Below are 15,544 nucleotides of genomic sequence, written 5' to 3' on the forward strand. Positions count from 1 at the left end.
TTGGTCCTTTTGTTGGAGTAGTGAGTCACTGGTTTAATCATTTTGTATTTCATTAATTGGCCTGTTGGCTTTGTTATACATGTTAAATTGAATAAATAAAATAAAATATGGACACTATATCTACGTCGAACATTTTTGGTACGAAAAAATCCCTTTGATTGTCATGAAACCCCTATGATCCTTAAGACAACATTACAAAAATTGCAACTTATGTAATATTTGTTTTTGTTTCCGTTTTTATTTAATTTTGTTTTTATAAAAATGACAACATTTCTTATGAATTTGATGGTTAATGGCATAACATTTTATGAAGACTAAATTATGGCTTGATTAACTCCTTTGGACTTGTTATTTTATTTTAGTATCAAAAATTATTACAATACATTTTGTTTGTTTTGAAAAATGCTAAATATTTAACAATTATTACAAAAAAATACTTAAAGATACAAATAAAAAGGATGACAGAAGTTGCTGATGATAATCCATGCAACAACAACATTCATGTGTTTTTAGGTTCAACCATCCCATTTACGTATCCAAAACATAGCGACGACGACTTTAGCTGCAGCATTTATCAACAACAAACAGTCAGTTCCATATAGAAGATGTATAAATAATACAGGTGTTCTGTATACTTGTAGAAGATGTTAATTTATAAGTTTGTTTGGGTGGGCGGATGGGGGTATAGGTGTGTGCTTTATTCGCCAGTCATCATTTCCATGAATTCTGTAAATAGAATGAAAAACAGTTCATAACGAGGTGAGTTATGAAAGTGTGTGTGTGTGAATTGTATATAAAATCTAATAAAATATTTCTTATTTTAATGAGACAGTTTTATTCGTGTTCTGTGGAGGAACTATATTATTGTTATGTGTTCGGCCTTTCTTCAAATAAAAAGCGATTATATTTGTCATAAGGATCATTAATTTGTTTAATAATCGTTGTTTTTCTTTTGCTGCTGATTTTGAAATTTGGATATATTCCGCCAATGAATTCTAGCAGTTTGTGTTTATTTATTTTGTTTTTTGCAGAGTACAATACGCCCCACATCTGCATTAGATAGACGTGTATATTTGGAGAATTTTGTTTTTGATTTCGATGCCTCCATAGGAATCAGCTACAATATAATTAAAAATAAAATCTTAATGTTTATTGGCATTGGTGTTTTTTATTAATTCACCTGTATACTATAAAGATCGGTGAAAATGCAAAACACAAATACGAAGTGATACCACACTCTGTGTTCGCGGCGGAGTATTTTAGATTTCAATTTCTTTTGATGGAATTGAAGTGCTATAAAGATTTGCGTCTTTAGCATTAATAGAGATGGGAAATGGGTAAATACCCAAATTGTAAATACCCATTAAAATGGGTAAATTGGGTACAAATGGGTAAATACGCAGGTAGTTACCCAATATGTGGGTATAAACTACAGAAACTAAAATCATCCAATTAGATGCGAAAACGCAGCGTTTTAGCAAATTTTAACTGGCCACGAATAAAATGACCTTTTTTTTGGATACGGGGCAAATTAAAATGTGAACCAAAACCGTGGCAAAGCCGCTTTTCTGGTATTCTTTTTGATTTTCTACAGAAAAATAAAATTTTGATTACAAAATAAAATTTTATTTACCCAAAATAAACACCCAAAAAAGAAATTTATCGGGTATTTAACTGGTATTTACCCATGTTTTGGGTAAATACCGGGTAAAATCCCATCTATAAGCATTAAATAATTTATTTCATTATTGCGACGGAAAATGGTGAAACTATAAAATTTCTAAATGTTTCTAAATATTAAAAGAGAGACACGGTGCTCCTGAACCAACTTTAAATGGAAGGTGCTTTTAGATTTTGTGTTTTTTAGATTTTCACGATTTTTCGTGGAAACCGCAAGTCCTATCGAAGTGGGAATAAAAAAAATGTTGTAGCTGTGCAAATTCTTTACAAGAGTGACCCTTATGATATTTTCGTAGGTTCAAATTTGGACAATGCACTGACTATATCGCCTCTTTATAAAACAATGTAATGACTGCAATTTCCTAACTTAAACTTATATTTCTTAAAAATGGTACAACCTAGGAGAAAAATAAAGAAGCCAATCTTCACAGATATAAGATTCTCTAGTCCCATTTCGATAAGACTTGTCGTTTTCAAGCAAAATCGTAAAAACAACAAAAAAACCAAAAATGTGACCTTAACTTCTATATCTCAAAAATTGTAAAACCTAGGAACAAATCATAACGGTCAACCCTCTAGAGAATTTTCAGAGCTACAACATTTTCTTTAGCCTCGTTTCGATAGGACTTGCGGTTTCCAAGCAAAATCGCGAAAACCTAAAAAAATAAAACTAAAAATGTGAATTTTGACCGAGATTTTTTTACAAAATCCCTTAAGCGATTTTTTCTTGTTTTTGGAATTTTCTCTTCTGTGAACATTGCTGTTTCAGAATCCGTAAAAAACTTCCCAGGCGTAAGCGGTTTTCTCTAATCACATTTCAATAGGGCATGCGGTTTCCAAGCAAAATCTTGAAAACCTAAAAAGAAACCTGAAAAGGTGAATTTACTTAAAAATCGCTCCGGTGATTTTTTTTTGTTTTTTGATGTTTCTCATCTATAAGTATTGTAGTTTCAGAATCCGCAAAACTTCCCAGGTACAAGCACTGAGAGTGTTTGTCTTATTTCAAGTTGTGAGATCAATGTTCACCGCCGGGAAACAAGTTTTTCGTTAGGAAAAGTACGAAGAGTTGTTGATGTAAATCCAAGCGCTAACGTTCGTAAGGGTTTTATAGTGTGAAGGGCGCATAGCTACAAATCAGAAGTTTGCAAGTTCATTCCTGCCTGCCAGCACCACACTCCATATTTAAATAAAGCCTGCCGCTGCAGGCCTGATTAAAGTGAGTTACCATGAGTTTTAATCTCCTTCTCTAATAGTAATCACGACTTGATTGAGGTTTTTTACGATTGTATTTTTTTTAATGAAACTAGTAATCATTTTCAATGACCCGTACTCCTTTTTACACATCAACATTAAAAAAAACATCACTTTATAACGTTGTGATTTGAACTTACCATCAAAATCAACGGTGCCAGAGCGATCGGAATCGATTTCTTCAATCATAATATCCAATTCTTGTTCAGTCAAAGCATCATCCAATTCCTTGAGGATTTCTCTGAGGCAGGTGGTGGGAATGTAGCCATTGCCTTAATTAATAATAAAATTATTAATTAATTAATTAATAAAAATAAGAAAAATAATAAATATATTAAATAAATAAATAAAAATTGCTTGTTTGTCGTACCTTGTTTATCATACAGTCTGAAGGCTTCGCGCAATTCCTTTTGCATAGCTTCGGCATCTTCTTCAACAATGAATTTGGCAGCTAATTGAACGAATTCCTCAAATTCCAAGCGACCGGATTCTGAAAGTAATACGCTACCAAGTTAGACACACTGAAGAGTCACCAAATTTACACATTTTCTACTTACTGTCTTCATCGACTTCTTCAATGAGTTCTTCAAGGATTTTCTTATCAAAAGGTTGTCCCATCAAACGCAAAATATCGGCTACCAATTCGGTGGAAATGCTGCCGCTCTTTTGGCTATCGAAACTGTTGAAAGCCTTTTGCAAAACTAGTGAAACGAACAGAAAGTAAACAATTAAAACATTTTCTCTGTCCAACAATCTTAGTGGGTTTCTTTAACTTACCGGCAATTTGCTCGGGTGTAAGATCTTCATCCTATTTTTGAAGAAAGATAGAAATGTATGTTTTTTTAGTTGTCCTCTATTTTATTTTTCACTACTTACAATGGTGGAACTCATTTTGTGGGCCTGTGTATTCACAAGTAATCCAAGTAAAAACTTTTGATAAGAGACGTCCTTAACGGTCTGAGTTTCGGCTCTGACTGATGTTGACTTTTCGTAACAATACTTCCAAAATTTTGCAGCGATGTTGACGACGACAACAATGCCAACGAACGTCGACGCATTCACTTGCTACTCTATATAGGTGTGTCCGTCCATCTAAACAAAACGTATGTGCCATAGATTTCTATATGTTTATGTATGTATGTACATATGCAGTCCCGTATGTGGCGACTTCGTCCCACACACAGAACAGTAATAAACTTCGCTTCGTCGCATCAGGCATGACCTAGTGTTGTTGTATCGCTTCTAGTTGTTGTTCAAAATACACAATCATCATCAACATCATCCATAAAACACAATTTGCCACCTATAGCCTGCTTTGCCACCTCCTTCCTCTATAGTTTACAATTAGAAGAAAATCGTTTTTCCAAAATATATTCAAAATTAAAAAACAAATAAATGTTATAAAAAGAAAATTATGCACAGAAAGAAATAATGCGAAAGAAATAGTGCTACCGGCTAGATATTTCGGGATTCCCCCATGTACGTTAGAAAATCCATTAGACATAACTTAACTTTCAATTGAGGAGAGGAAGATCATATAGGAAAGTCACCGAATTGTAAGGTCAAGCTTTTTGTTCTTTATGACAAGAGCTACAACATTGCCTCAGAGAGTTATGAGCCTGAAAAACGATCCCCATTGACATCAAGGCCTCAAATCTGTGGGGCCCATAACCGCGAAAGTGCAAGTGATGGGTAACAGGATACGTGTCTTCTTTTAAATGGTAAATTTTCCATGAGAAAGTTTTATCAAATGAATATTAACCACAGATCATTCAAAGCACAAACAATCCTAAAGGAGCCTAAAAACAAGTTAAAGTGACGGCTTTGTATATGGCTACCAAAAAAAAAAAAAAAAACAATAACAGTGCGATTCTCTAATTCATTTCAGGAGTTACCGACAAAAATCGGTATAAAATTTAAGGGGTCGATTATGGATAGCAACTCAACTGTAGTTGCATTGCCGGAAGAGAAAATCACGCAATTAAAATACATAAGTGAAATGACAGAAATGTTTGTCAAATTCATTCAATATCAGTGTTTTGAACCTTTAGCTATTAATTTTTTTTTTTTTTTTTTTTATTTATTCTTTTTATTTGCAATCTATTTACAAGAAACATTCAGCAAATTTAATAATTACTACAATATAACAGAATTGTTAAACCCCAGTGGATTTAACAATAAATACATATTACAATTTTAATTTCAGATTACATATTTTATGAAACTCATTAAATAAATGGGAGGTCTAAAACATGTCTTCGTTTTAGTCTTCTAATTTCATCTGTGTCATCTAATAGATTAATTGCTAACACATTCGAATGGTTACTTAATCTGTTAAGATACGTAGTACTAATTTTTTTAATTTCATCTGTAATTTTATTTATGTTTAAATCTCTATGAATCGCGTTATTATTAAGAAACCAAGGAGCACCCGTAATCAATCTAAGCGTCTTTGATTGATATCGTTGAAGTATCTCAATATTAGAATTGCTGGCTGTTCCCCATAGTTGTACTCCATATGTCCAAATAGGCTTTAGAATGGTCTTATACAGTAGTAATTTGTTATTCAGGCTCAGTTTTGATTTTGGACCAAGAAGCCAGAACATTCTTTTAGTCTTCAGATCTAGTTGCTGTCTCTTATATGTTATATGATTTTTCCAGTTAAGTTTTCTATCAAGGTGCAGACCGAGATATTTAACACAATCCGCTGAAGGAATTGTAAGTCCATTCAATTTTGGAGAAGGACAGTTTCCTTTCCTTAAGGAAAATGTAACATGCACAGATTTTTCAGTATTGACTCCAATATTCCAGTTATTAAGCCATTTCTCGATATCATTCAGATGTGTTTGGAGTAAGTCAGTAGCTGAAGAAGGATCATCTTTAATAGCAAGAACGGCAGTATCATCTGCATAAGTAGCAATCATAGTCTCATTTCTTACGGGCATATCTGCTGTATAAAGCGTATATAAAACAGGACCTAAAACACTACCTTGTGGTACACCAGCTTTAATGACGCCAAAATTAGATTCTTTATCATTGATGTGTACATAAAATGTTCTTCCATTCAGATATGAATTTAAAAATAAATAAAAAGGAGCAGGTAATAAAATTTTTAGTTTATATAACAAGCCTTGATGCCAAACCCTATCAAACGCCTGTTTGATATCCAGAAAGGCTGCAGAACAGAACTGCTTACATTCCAAACAATCTCTTATAACCTTCACCAGTCTATGACACTGCTCAGGTGTTCCGTGATTTTCTCTGAATCCAAACTGATGATCTGGCATAATATTTATATTATTTAAAATCGGAAGAAGTCGCTTTCGAAACAATTTTTCGAACAGTTTAGAAAATATGGACAATAAACTTATAGGCCTATACGATGATAACAGGTTTTCAGGTTTGCCAGGTTTTGGTATCATAATTATTTTAGCACATTTCCATTGCACTGGAAAATGGGACAGCCTCATAATAGAATTATAAATTGTCGTTAGGAACACCAAACCCTTCTTTGGAAGCAATCTTATGACTTTGTGATCAACTAAGTCTGACCCTGGTGTTTTTTTCTTTAGATTTTTAATTTCCTTACAAACTTCACTAAACGTAAAATGTTTAATAGGGCGACTCATTTGGCATGGAACATCCAAAAAATCGGAAATTAATTTATTTTGTTGGGGACTACATAAATCAAAAGGTGTAAAGGAATTCTCCAAGTGGTCTTTAAACGCCTCAGCTTTGTCCTTGTTTGATCTACACCAATTTCCATTTGAATGTTTTATAGGCACATTTCTCTTTTGAGGTCTCTTAAGATATTTTGTTGCTCTCCATAAACTGTGCTCGTTACTTTCATCTGGGCTTAAATTACTTAAGAAGCTTCCAATTGATTGGTTTTTGTAGTCACTTAGAAGGGTTTTAAGCCGATTTGAAGCTCTGTTTAAATTTGTTTTGTCCATTGGGTGTCTCGAATTTTGCCAAATTCTGCGCAATCGTCTCTTTTCTCTTATCATTGATCGTATTTCAGCCGTAACATAAAAGTTTGTGGAATTTAGATCAATTTTATCGGGAGTGTATAGATTTGTAGCATTGTGTATGACTTGTGTTAAATGTTCTATAGCATTTTCCAATTCCTTTCCGGATTTAATCGGGATATTTAAATTTAGGTGTTGTTCAATGTGATGTTGTACCATAGGTATGTTGGTTTTTGATGTAATTAATGTTTTATGTTTATGTTTATGAACATTTCTTGTACTAAAGTTAAGAATAATTGGACTGTGATCTGAGTCTAAATCATAACATGCATTTATACTTAGCATTGACTGGCATATTCCTGAGTAGATGAAAAAATCTATTAGATCGGGAATTTTATTTGGGTCTGCAGGCCAATATGTAGGACTACCAGTTGACAAAACTTCGTAATGGTTTAAAGCGATGCATTTATACAGTTCTCTTCCTTTGGGGTTTGATAGCCGAGATCCCCACCAAGTATGTTTGGCATTGAAATCGCCACCGACGATGAATTTGTTTCCAAGATTTTTGAAGAAATTTTCATATTGTATACATTTTAAATTAAATCGAGGAGGAAGATAAACGGAGTAAATAGATACTTTTGAATTTTCGCATATTATATTAACACCAGCTGCCTGCATAAAAGATTCTAAGATTGGCTCCGCTTCTTCGTATATAATTTTAGATTTAATAATTATAGCTGCACCTCCATGGGCTCGGTTATCTGGATGATTCGCTGTTATAATGTCATAATCTTTAATTCTGAAGTATGATTTGCTTGTAAAATGAGTTTCAGAAATAAGTAGAATATCTATAAAATTTTTATGAAGGAATAATTCTATTTCATTTCTATGATTTGAAATGCCATTGGCATTCCACTCAGCAATGATCAAATCTACTTGCATAATTTTGACATTAGCAAAGTCATCATATTCATTAAAGAATTTGTCATTTCTATTTGTTTCGTTAGCAAAGATTCTATCTTGCTTAACAAATTTATTTCTCCCGTGCTTTGACCTTTTACGGCTTGGGCGTATGACACAAAGTTATCTGAAGTCTGGTTGGGCATGGTGTTATCTTCATAAGCAGTTTCGTTACGTTTAGAATACACGGGAGCAGACTTCTTTTGAACCAGTTTTTGGTAAATCGGGCATCCTTTGTAACTAGCTGTATGGGTGTTCAAGCAGTGCAAACATTTAGGTGCGGTATTTTCTGGTTTATTACATTCTAATGTGGGATGACCTAAACCACATTTAACGCACCTAAAAGGTTTACGGCAGTATGATTTTGTGTGTCCAAATTCTTGACATCTAAAGCATTGCACTAAGTCGTCAAATTTTCTTGGGGGTTCAATAGTAACAATGTTATTGAATATGCCAGTAATATTATAAATCTCTTTATTGTTACTTTTGGGGTCCAAATCAACGAAGAACATGGGTAAAGGCTCCTTGGTTTTTCTGCTAATTATGTTACGTACGCTCCTTACATCGTGACCTTTACTCATTAAAAAGGCTTTTATATCCGATACATCGGTGGTGTAATGTAAGTTTTTAATTACTACCCTGTAAGCTCTTTCCGTTTTCAGTTGATAAGTATGATAGCATATATTGTTACTATCAAAGTGCTTAATTACTTTTCTGTACGAATCAACATTTTTTATCATTAGACGAACTTCACCTTTCAGAAGAGATTTAAAATTAAAATCTTCAACTGGAATCATTTTATTTATACTATCCAACATTTTAGTAACATTCTTGACGTCCGGAATAAAAATTGGTGGCGGTTTTGGTACAGCTTGATTTGGTTCTGGTTGATTCGGTTCAGCTTGATCTGCTTCATTTTCCATAGTTGATAACACACTAAATCTGTTGGATGTGGACGGCTGGTTGTCATCAACCACTTGCTTCCTTTTTGGCGAATTACCTAAAGGTGGGGACATAGTTATTTTTCTTTTAGTCGACACTTCCTGCCACTTTTCTTCTTGATGATCAATGCAATCAGTTGCATTACTTTTTGTTGTAACACTCATTGCGGCTATTTTTTTAATTATTGTTATTTTTTGTGTTGTGGTTAATTCAGGTTTTGCAAGCAATGCAATTAATGCACGCATGCAAAAAATTGGAACACTGCAAGACAGTGCACTGTCTCTTTTTTTTTAAATTAAAGAACAAAAAAATAAATAAACCGTTGCAATTTTTTATGAAATTGTTGTTAACGAAATATTGCCGTTTTAAGCAGTAACACGTCTGTCTAGTAGCAAAGTTAAACAACGACTGAGCTATTAATTTAATTGTAAAAAAGCATGAATTTCAATACGAAATTTGAAATTTCTATTATTAAATTTGCTGTCTGCAACGCAACTGCAGTTGAGTCGCTACCCATAATCGACCCATAAAAATTGACAGTTTTGATCGCTAACTTACCGAAAAATATCGTTATACCGAAAATATAAACAGGAGTGGTTGTCCTAAATGTACTTTAGTAATTTTAAAAGAAAATTGGAATTTTCCTAGTTGACAAAAGAAGTTTTGGAAGTTCTCGAAGTACAATTTTAGACGTTTTTGGGGTAGGTATAATAAAACGTGGTCCTAATTATTTCACTTACATACCCAATCACCACAGTCTGAAAATATAACATCATAATTATAAGAATACCACCTGCATGATGTTTTTGAAACCTTCTGACTATGAACGAGTATTGAGAATAAAATTAGCAAAGACCACCAAGTCAGTTCTTGGGAAATATTTCTAGAGCACCTACTGGCTTCTGAAAAGGTTTTTAGAAATCTGACTAACAGAACTCGTGAGAGACTCACACATGTTTAGAGATATATTTCAAAATTCTAAGGACTTCCTTCAGGTCCTCTTTCTTGGTCAAACAAATTATCCCTTAACAAATGTGTTATATCGTCATTTTATGCGATAAATTGTGCGTATTACTATTTTTTGACTTATAACTAATTTTTTTCTTTGCTGTTGAAAAAATTTACACCATAGAGTACGCTTATATGTGTAATACAATTAACGAAGACCTTAAAGAATATTAAAACCATTATTTAGAGAAGTGTATAAACGAGTGACGCTGAATTTTGGGATATTCCGATCAAAACAAACAATTATAATGTAATATTGTCATCATGATCGTTATTAAAATTTTAATAGATTACAAGACGTACAGACATATAGTCTGAGTCAAAAGAAAGTGAACGCCTAACATTTTACTTTAAATGTCATTCTTTCACGGATATAAGGATATGATACATATAAAATATAAATGGATTTTTAAGGTATTTAATGCTGAATTAAAATCCAATAAATATTAGAACTTTCAAAAGTTCCATTGGTATGCCTTTCATTGGGTATTGGAACTTATTTTCATTACATCCGAGTGTCCAAACAATAAATACACAAGTGCTTTGTTGAAATCCGGTGATAATTCCCCATTGGACCCGTAGTACCGCATTCGGATAATTTTGGTGTAAAATTGACCTCTATTTAACTTTCTGTAATTTTTATTCTGTAAGTACCTAATGGATTTTAGATATAGACACTATAATTAGTGATCGTTTATATATAATATAATCTATATATATAAAAATGGTGTAAAAAATGTATAGTAATTCATAAAATGAGAACGGCTAGGCCGATTTCTGTAAAATTTTTTGTCAGTTATTCGCATTTTCGAGGAGAAGGTCTTTACGGAAGAAAATTTTGGAAAATCCCTCTGGAAAAGTCGGAAAATTGGAAAAATCGAAAATTGAGTTTTTGTATGAAATTTTATTCCTTAATAGCGAGACGAAGTTCACCGGGTCCGCTAGTAATAATATAATTGTTCCACAAACATCCCAGGAGGGACAAGGGAGACTTCTCTCATATCAATGAGTGCATCCCGATTCATATTAGATCAATGATATGGCACCTACAGTTTATCGCCGAGTCCGAATGGCGTGTCCTACGACACCACTTGAAGGGAAGTATTTTGCCTATGTTATATACACCTTACGTATTAGCCTCATTACTCTCCACTAGGGTCTTTAATATAGTGTCAATATGAGTGAATGATATTGTTCTCATATCTCTGGACCCATAAAAGCCATTTATCGAAGACCCGTTACTGTCATGCATTCTACATAAATTCTACAGTTGCAAAACATTTAAATAATAACAAGATTTTAAGATTACTGTTGGAGTGTAAGATTGAGATATAAAGTCATTCTTGAAAATTGGTACATATGTCTACGAAAAGTAATAAGTAGTTCTAAATTTGGTACAATGTGGATTTGGGTGAACGGATAGAGCTAAAAATCTGAAATTTGGATTTAAGATTACTGTTGGAGTGTAGGATTGAAATATGGATGCAGTTTTGAAAATTCGTACTTATATGTACAAAAGTACTGAATTGTACTAAATTTGGTAACATTTGGTATTATTTCAACTGATAGAGCTAAAAGCTTGACATTTGGAATGAAAATCAAGGTTGAGGAGGTAATACAAGGAGGAGGACTTATGTGTACGAACAGTATTAAATGGTACTAAATTTGGTACAATTACGATTTGAGTGAACGAACAGAGCAGGAATCCTGAGATTTGGAATTACTATTACTGTTGGAGTGTAGAACTGAGGTAGTTATGGGAATTCGTACTTATGGGTACAAAAAGTACTAAGTAACTAAAGTACTAAGGTACCATATTTGGTACAATGTGGATTTGCGTAAACGAATAGAGCAGGATACCATGGGATTTGGAATTAAGAATACTGTTGGAGTGTGGGATTGAAGTAGTTTTAGAAATTCATACTTATGACTACGGAGTGTACCAAAATGGCACTACATTTGGTACAATTTGGGTTTGGGTAAACAAATAAAGCTGAAAACCTGTTGGAGTGTAGGATAGATGTAGTTGTAGTTTTTGGAGGTAGTTTTGGAAATTCGTACTTATTCATACATACAAATTTGATTTGGATCGACGGATAAAGCTGGAATCTTAAAATTTGAAATTACAATTACTCTACAGGATTGACATATGGGGGTAGGTTTAGAAATTCGTACTTATGTGTACTAAATGGTACTAAATTTGTTACAATTGGGTTGGAACCCTGAAATTTGGAATTATGATAGCTGTTGGGGTGTAGGTAGATGTATGGAGTTAGTTTTGGAATTTCGTACTGGTGTGTACGATAATTACTAAATGATTCTAAATTGGGTACAAATTGGATTTGGGTTAGCGTATAGAGCTGTAATCCTGAAGTTTGGAATTAGGATTACTGTTGGAATGTAGGTTTGAGATATGGAGGTAGTTTCAGTTTTTAAAATTCGCACTTATGAGTACGAAAAGTACGAAATGGTACTAAATTTGCTACAATTTTGATTTGGAGGAACGTATAGAGCTGAAATCCTGAAGCTTGAAATTAAGATAACTGTTGGGTGTAGGATTGAGATATGGAGGTAGGTTTTGAAAATCGCACTCATTTGTACTAAAAGGTACTTAATTTGGTATTGGGTAAAAGAATTAAACTGGTATCTTGAAATTTGAAATTAAGATAACTCTTGGAGTGTAGAGTGGAAGTTGTTTTGAAAATTCGCACTGTGGGGTTGGTTATGAAAATGTGTACCATAAAGGTAAAACAGTTATAAATTGTACAAAATTTTGGTATTGGGTCTTTCCGGATTTCCGAATTGTGTAAATGCATACTAAATGGTACTACATTTGGAGTAATTTTGGTATTAGATGAAGGGGTAGAATTGGAATCCTATATATATATGTCCTTTTTTATTTGATAAAGAAATGTGATACAAAATGATATGAAAACATCTCAAAACAAACAAAGTTCATGTTGAACATAGGGCGGTAACAAATTCTTTCCATCTTCTTCTGTCGTTAGCTAAACATTTGACCTGGTTCCATGTTTTGTTGAGGGCTTCGTGTTCTCTTTTAACACATCTAATCCATGTCGTTCGGGGCCGCCCTGGTCTTCGGTAACCCTGTGGATTCCACTGCAGTGCCGTCTTCGTAATATCATCATTGGGACGTCTTAGAATGTGCCCAATCCAAGTCCATTTTCTTTTCTTTATTTCTATATCGACTGGGATATTATTCGTCATGGTGAGCAGCTCATTTGTTGTTATTACATTGGGCCAATGTATATGAAGAATACGTCTGAGGCAGCGATTTATAAAAGTTTGAAGCTTTTTCAGATTCGCTTGTGTTGTGCCCCATGTTGATGAGCCATAAAGCAGCACTGATTTCACGCTGCTGTCGAAGATACGTAATTTCGTTTTGCGACTAATGTTGTTAGTACGCCATGTTTTGTGTAGGGCTTGAAATGCAGCCCGAGCCTTGTTTATACGGGCCAAGATGTCGTCATCAGAACCACCATGTGCTTTTGTGAGTGATGTTGAGATAATGTGGTTGTTTTGAAACTATAAGTACTATGAGCGTACGGAAACTAATAATTGGTACTAAATTTGGTACAATTTGGATGAATGAATAAAGCTGGAATTCTGATATTAGGGTCACTGCTGGTGCGTAGGGTTAAGATAAGGAGGTTGATTTTTAAATAGTTACTATAAATTTGAAAATGTTGGTATTCTGAAATTTGGAGTAATTGTCATCTTTGATGTGTTTGGTATTAATAGGAACGAATTTGAATAAGAGTCTTACAGAAACCCGCAATAAGTGTACGAAAAATATTAATTTCATACCATTAGTGTTAGGCAGGTTAGAAATCGAATTTTGTAATTTGAACAAATTTTTCATATTTTACTTTATACATTTTCAATGCTCAAAATATGAACGGGGTAAATAAAAAATCTGTTTGCATCCTTTTTTTCTATTAATGTGAACTTTTTGCTAACAAAGTAGCGGGCACATGCTAGTTTTATAATAAAAATGGAAAATCCGACAAAACACACTGCGCGGAAGTTTTTTTAGAAACGTTTAAATACATTGTAAGGACTGTGGATCTATTATATCGTGACTTCTTCGAGTTGTCGTGCGAATCTCCATAGTTTAGTATTTGTCTGTTGAAAAACAATTTTTATTTACCCATTTTCTTCTTTCCAGATTGTTAGAACGTGACTAACCTTGCTGGACGCTTTATTAATAACACGTGAAATAATGATCAATTTTTATGATTTATAATTCGATTATAGAAATAAATTAAAGAAAACAATTCAATTATACAGTACAACAACATGCAATTCACCAGCTAATTAGAATGCCTAATTTCAGGTTCTTAATCCATTTTTTTCAATGCAAATGGAAAAATTAACCCAAATTTGTATATTGAAGTCAATACCTTGATTGCTATCATCAGTGTATTATCATTGTTCATAAAACCTCTCACCGCAGATGCTTTGTATAATTTCCATTTTAAATTTTTGTTATGATTTTAAATGTGTCGATTTTATTTGATGTTTATTGGTGTTTGAATATTTCAAAAGATAATAACAAATAGTTGAATTTTAATTATGTCATTAAAAATAGCTAACTGTTATTTATGACCGACATTCGGTATTGCAGTTTTAATCGTACATCATAAACTATGATACTAAAAAACAAATTTATTATGATTTGTAATTTATTCGAAATCATTAATATTAATAAAAATGGACTTAAATCGTATTTAAGTAAATATAAAACCTATCCTTAAATAAAATGTCAATTTCACAGTGTACTTTAACGCATTTACAGTCTCTTTTGAATGCTTCCATAAACATGCTATTGTTGTTGTTGCATCCATCTATTGCTAATGTTGTTGTTTGCCAGCAGCCATCCATATAGACGGAGATGAGTGTTCCATTTCTGATTTTGATTTTATTGTGTTTTTTCTTTCGAAAAATACTGTAAAAACTCGGAAAAATGCTGCATGCAGTCCACACCAGGCAGCCAGCCAGACAATCCGTTAGGCGAATTTCACTATAGTGGTTTGCAAATGTTTATAAAAATGTTCATTTTATTTTCCACAGTCTCACACTGCTTGCACTCCGCTTTGCCTATGTGTTTCATTATCGCCATAAACTGTTGGTGGCAATCTAGCCTCATTGTGTTTGTGATGATGATGGTGTCCGCTGCAAGACAGGAGCGGTAGCAGCATCTTTCACTCACATACAGAAGACATATGTATATTGAAGGAAGAAATCACAATATTTCAAAGCCGTTTGCAAACAATTTCACACATTGTTTTTTTGTGGTCGTTGTTCTTTTCTAGCTGTTGTTAGTGTTTTTATGAACGAACATTGCCCATGCCTGTTCGTCTGTTTGTTCCACTTGAAATTGGCACAGCAAAAGACATACAATTGCAATTATAGGCTTTTGTAGGCTTCTTTTTTATAAAAAAAAAATACATATTGTGTGATGAAATAGAAAATATAAATAAAATCAAAATCAGAAAAAAGGCGAACGCACACGACCAAAATAACAATTATGAATATTTATTTCAATATGATTATTTCCTCGCTAATCGTTTTTCTTCAAATCGAAATGAAAAATGAACTTTGAGTAGTGGTAAACAAGGGCGTATCGAGAAGCGGTTTATAATTCTCATATAATCATTATAATTTTGATTATGTATAGCAACTTAACTGTCGTTGCGTTGCCAGAAGAGAAA

General features: G+C 33.2%; 1 protein-coding gene across 1 annotated transcript; it reads right to left on the bottom strand.

The window, feature by feature from the left end:
• Positions 1 to 218: 218 nt before the first annotated feature.
• Positions 219 to 4,003, bottom strand: TpnC73F (Troponin C at 73F). The gene is made up of 6 exons (XM_073980882.1): positions 3,808 to 4,003; positions 3,709 to 3,739; positions 3,489 to 3,632; positions 3,302 to 3,421; positions 3,072 to 3,203; positions 219 to 726 (listed from the first exon to the last, which is right to left on the bottom strand). Exons 1-6 carry the CDS (start codon positions 3,820 to 3,822, stop codon positions 698 to 700), a joined length of 471 nt encoding a protein of 156 aa, XP_073836983.1. The 5' UTR covers positions 3,823 to 4,003; the 3' UTR covers positions 219 to 697.
• Between the last annotated feature and the right edge of the window lie 11,541 nt (positions 4,004 to 15,544).

Source organism: Musca autumnalis, unplaced genomic scaffold (genome assembly GCF_047663935.1).
Source record: "Musca autumnalis isolate F117 unplaced genomic scaffold, ASM4766393v1 scaffold_4, whole genome shotgun sequence".
Lineage (NCBI taxonomy): Eukaryota > Metazoa > Arthropoda > Insecta > Diptera > Muscidae > Musca > Musca autumnalis.

Excerpts from the sequence above, each read along its gene's own strand:
- TpnC73F (XM_073980882.1), bottom strand. Across the intron at positions 3,633-3,708 it reads TACACCCGAGCAAATTGCCG|TTTTGCAAAAGGCTTTCAAC; the intron begins GTAAGTTAAAGA and ends TCGTTTCACTAG. Across the intron at positions 3,204-3,301 it reads CAGACTGTATGATAAACAAG|GCAATGGCTACATTCCCACC; the intron begins GTACGACAAACA and ends TTATTAATTAAG.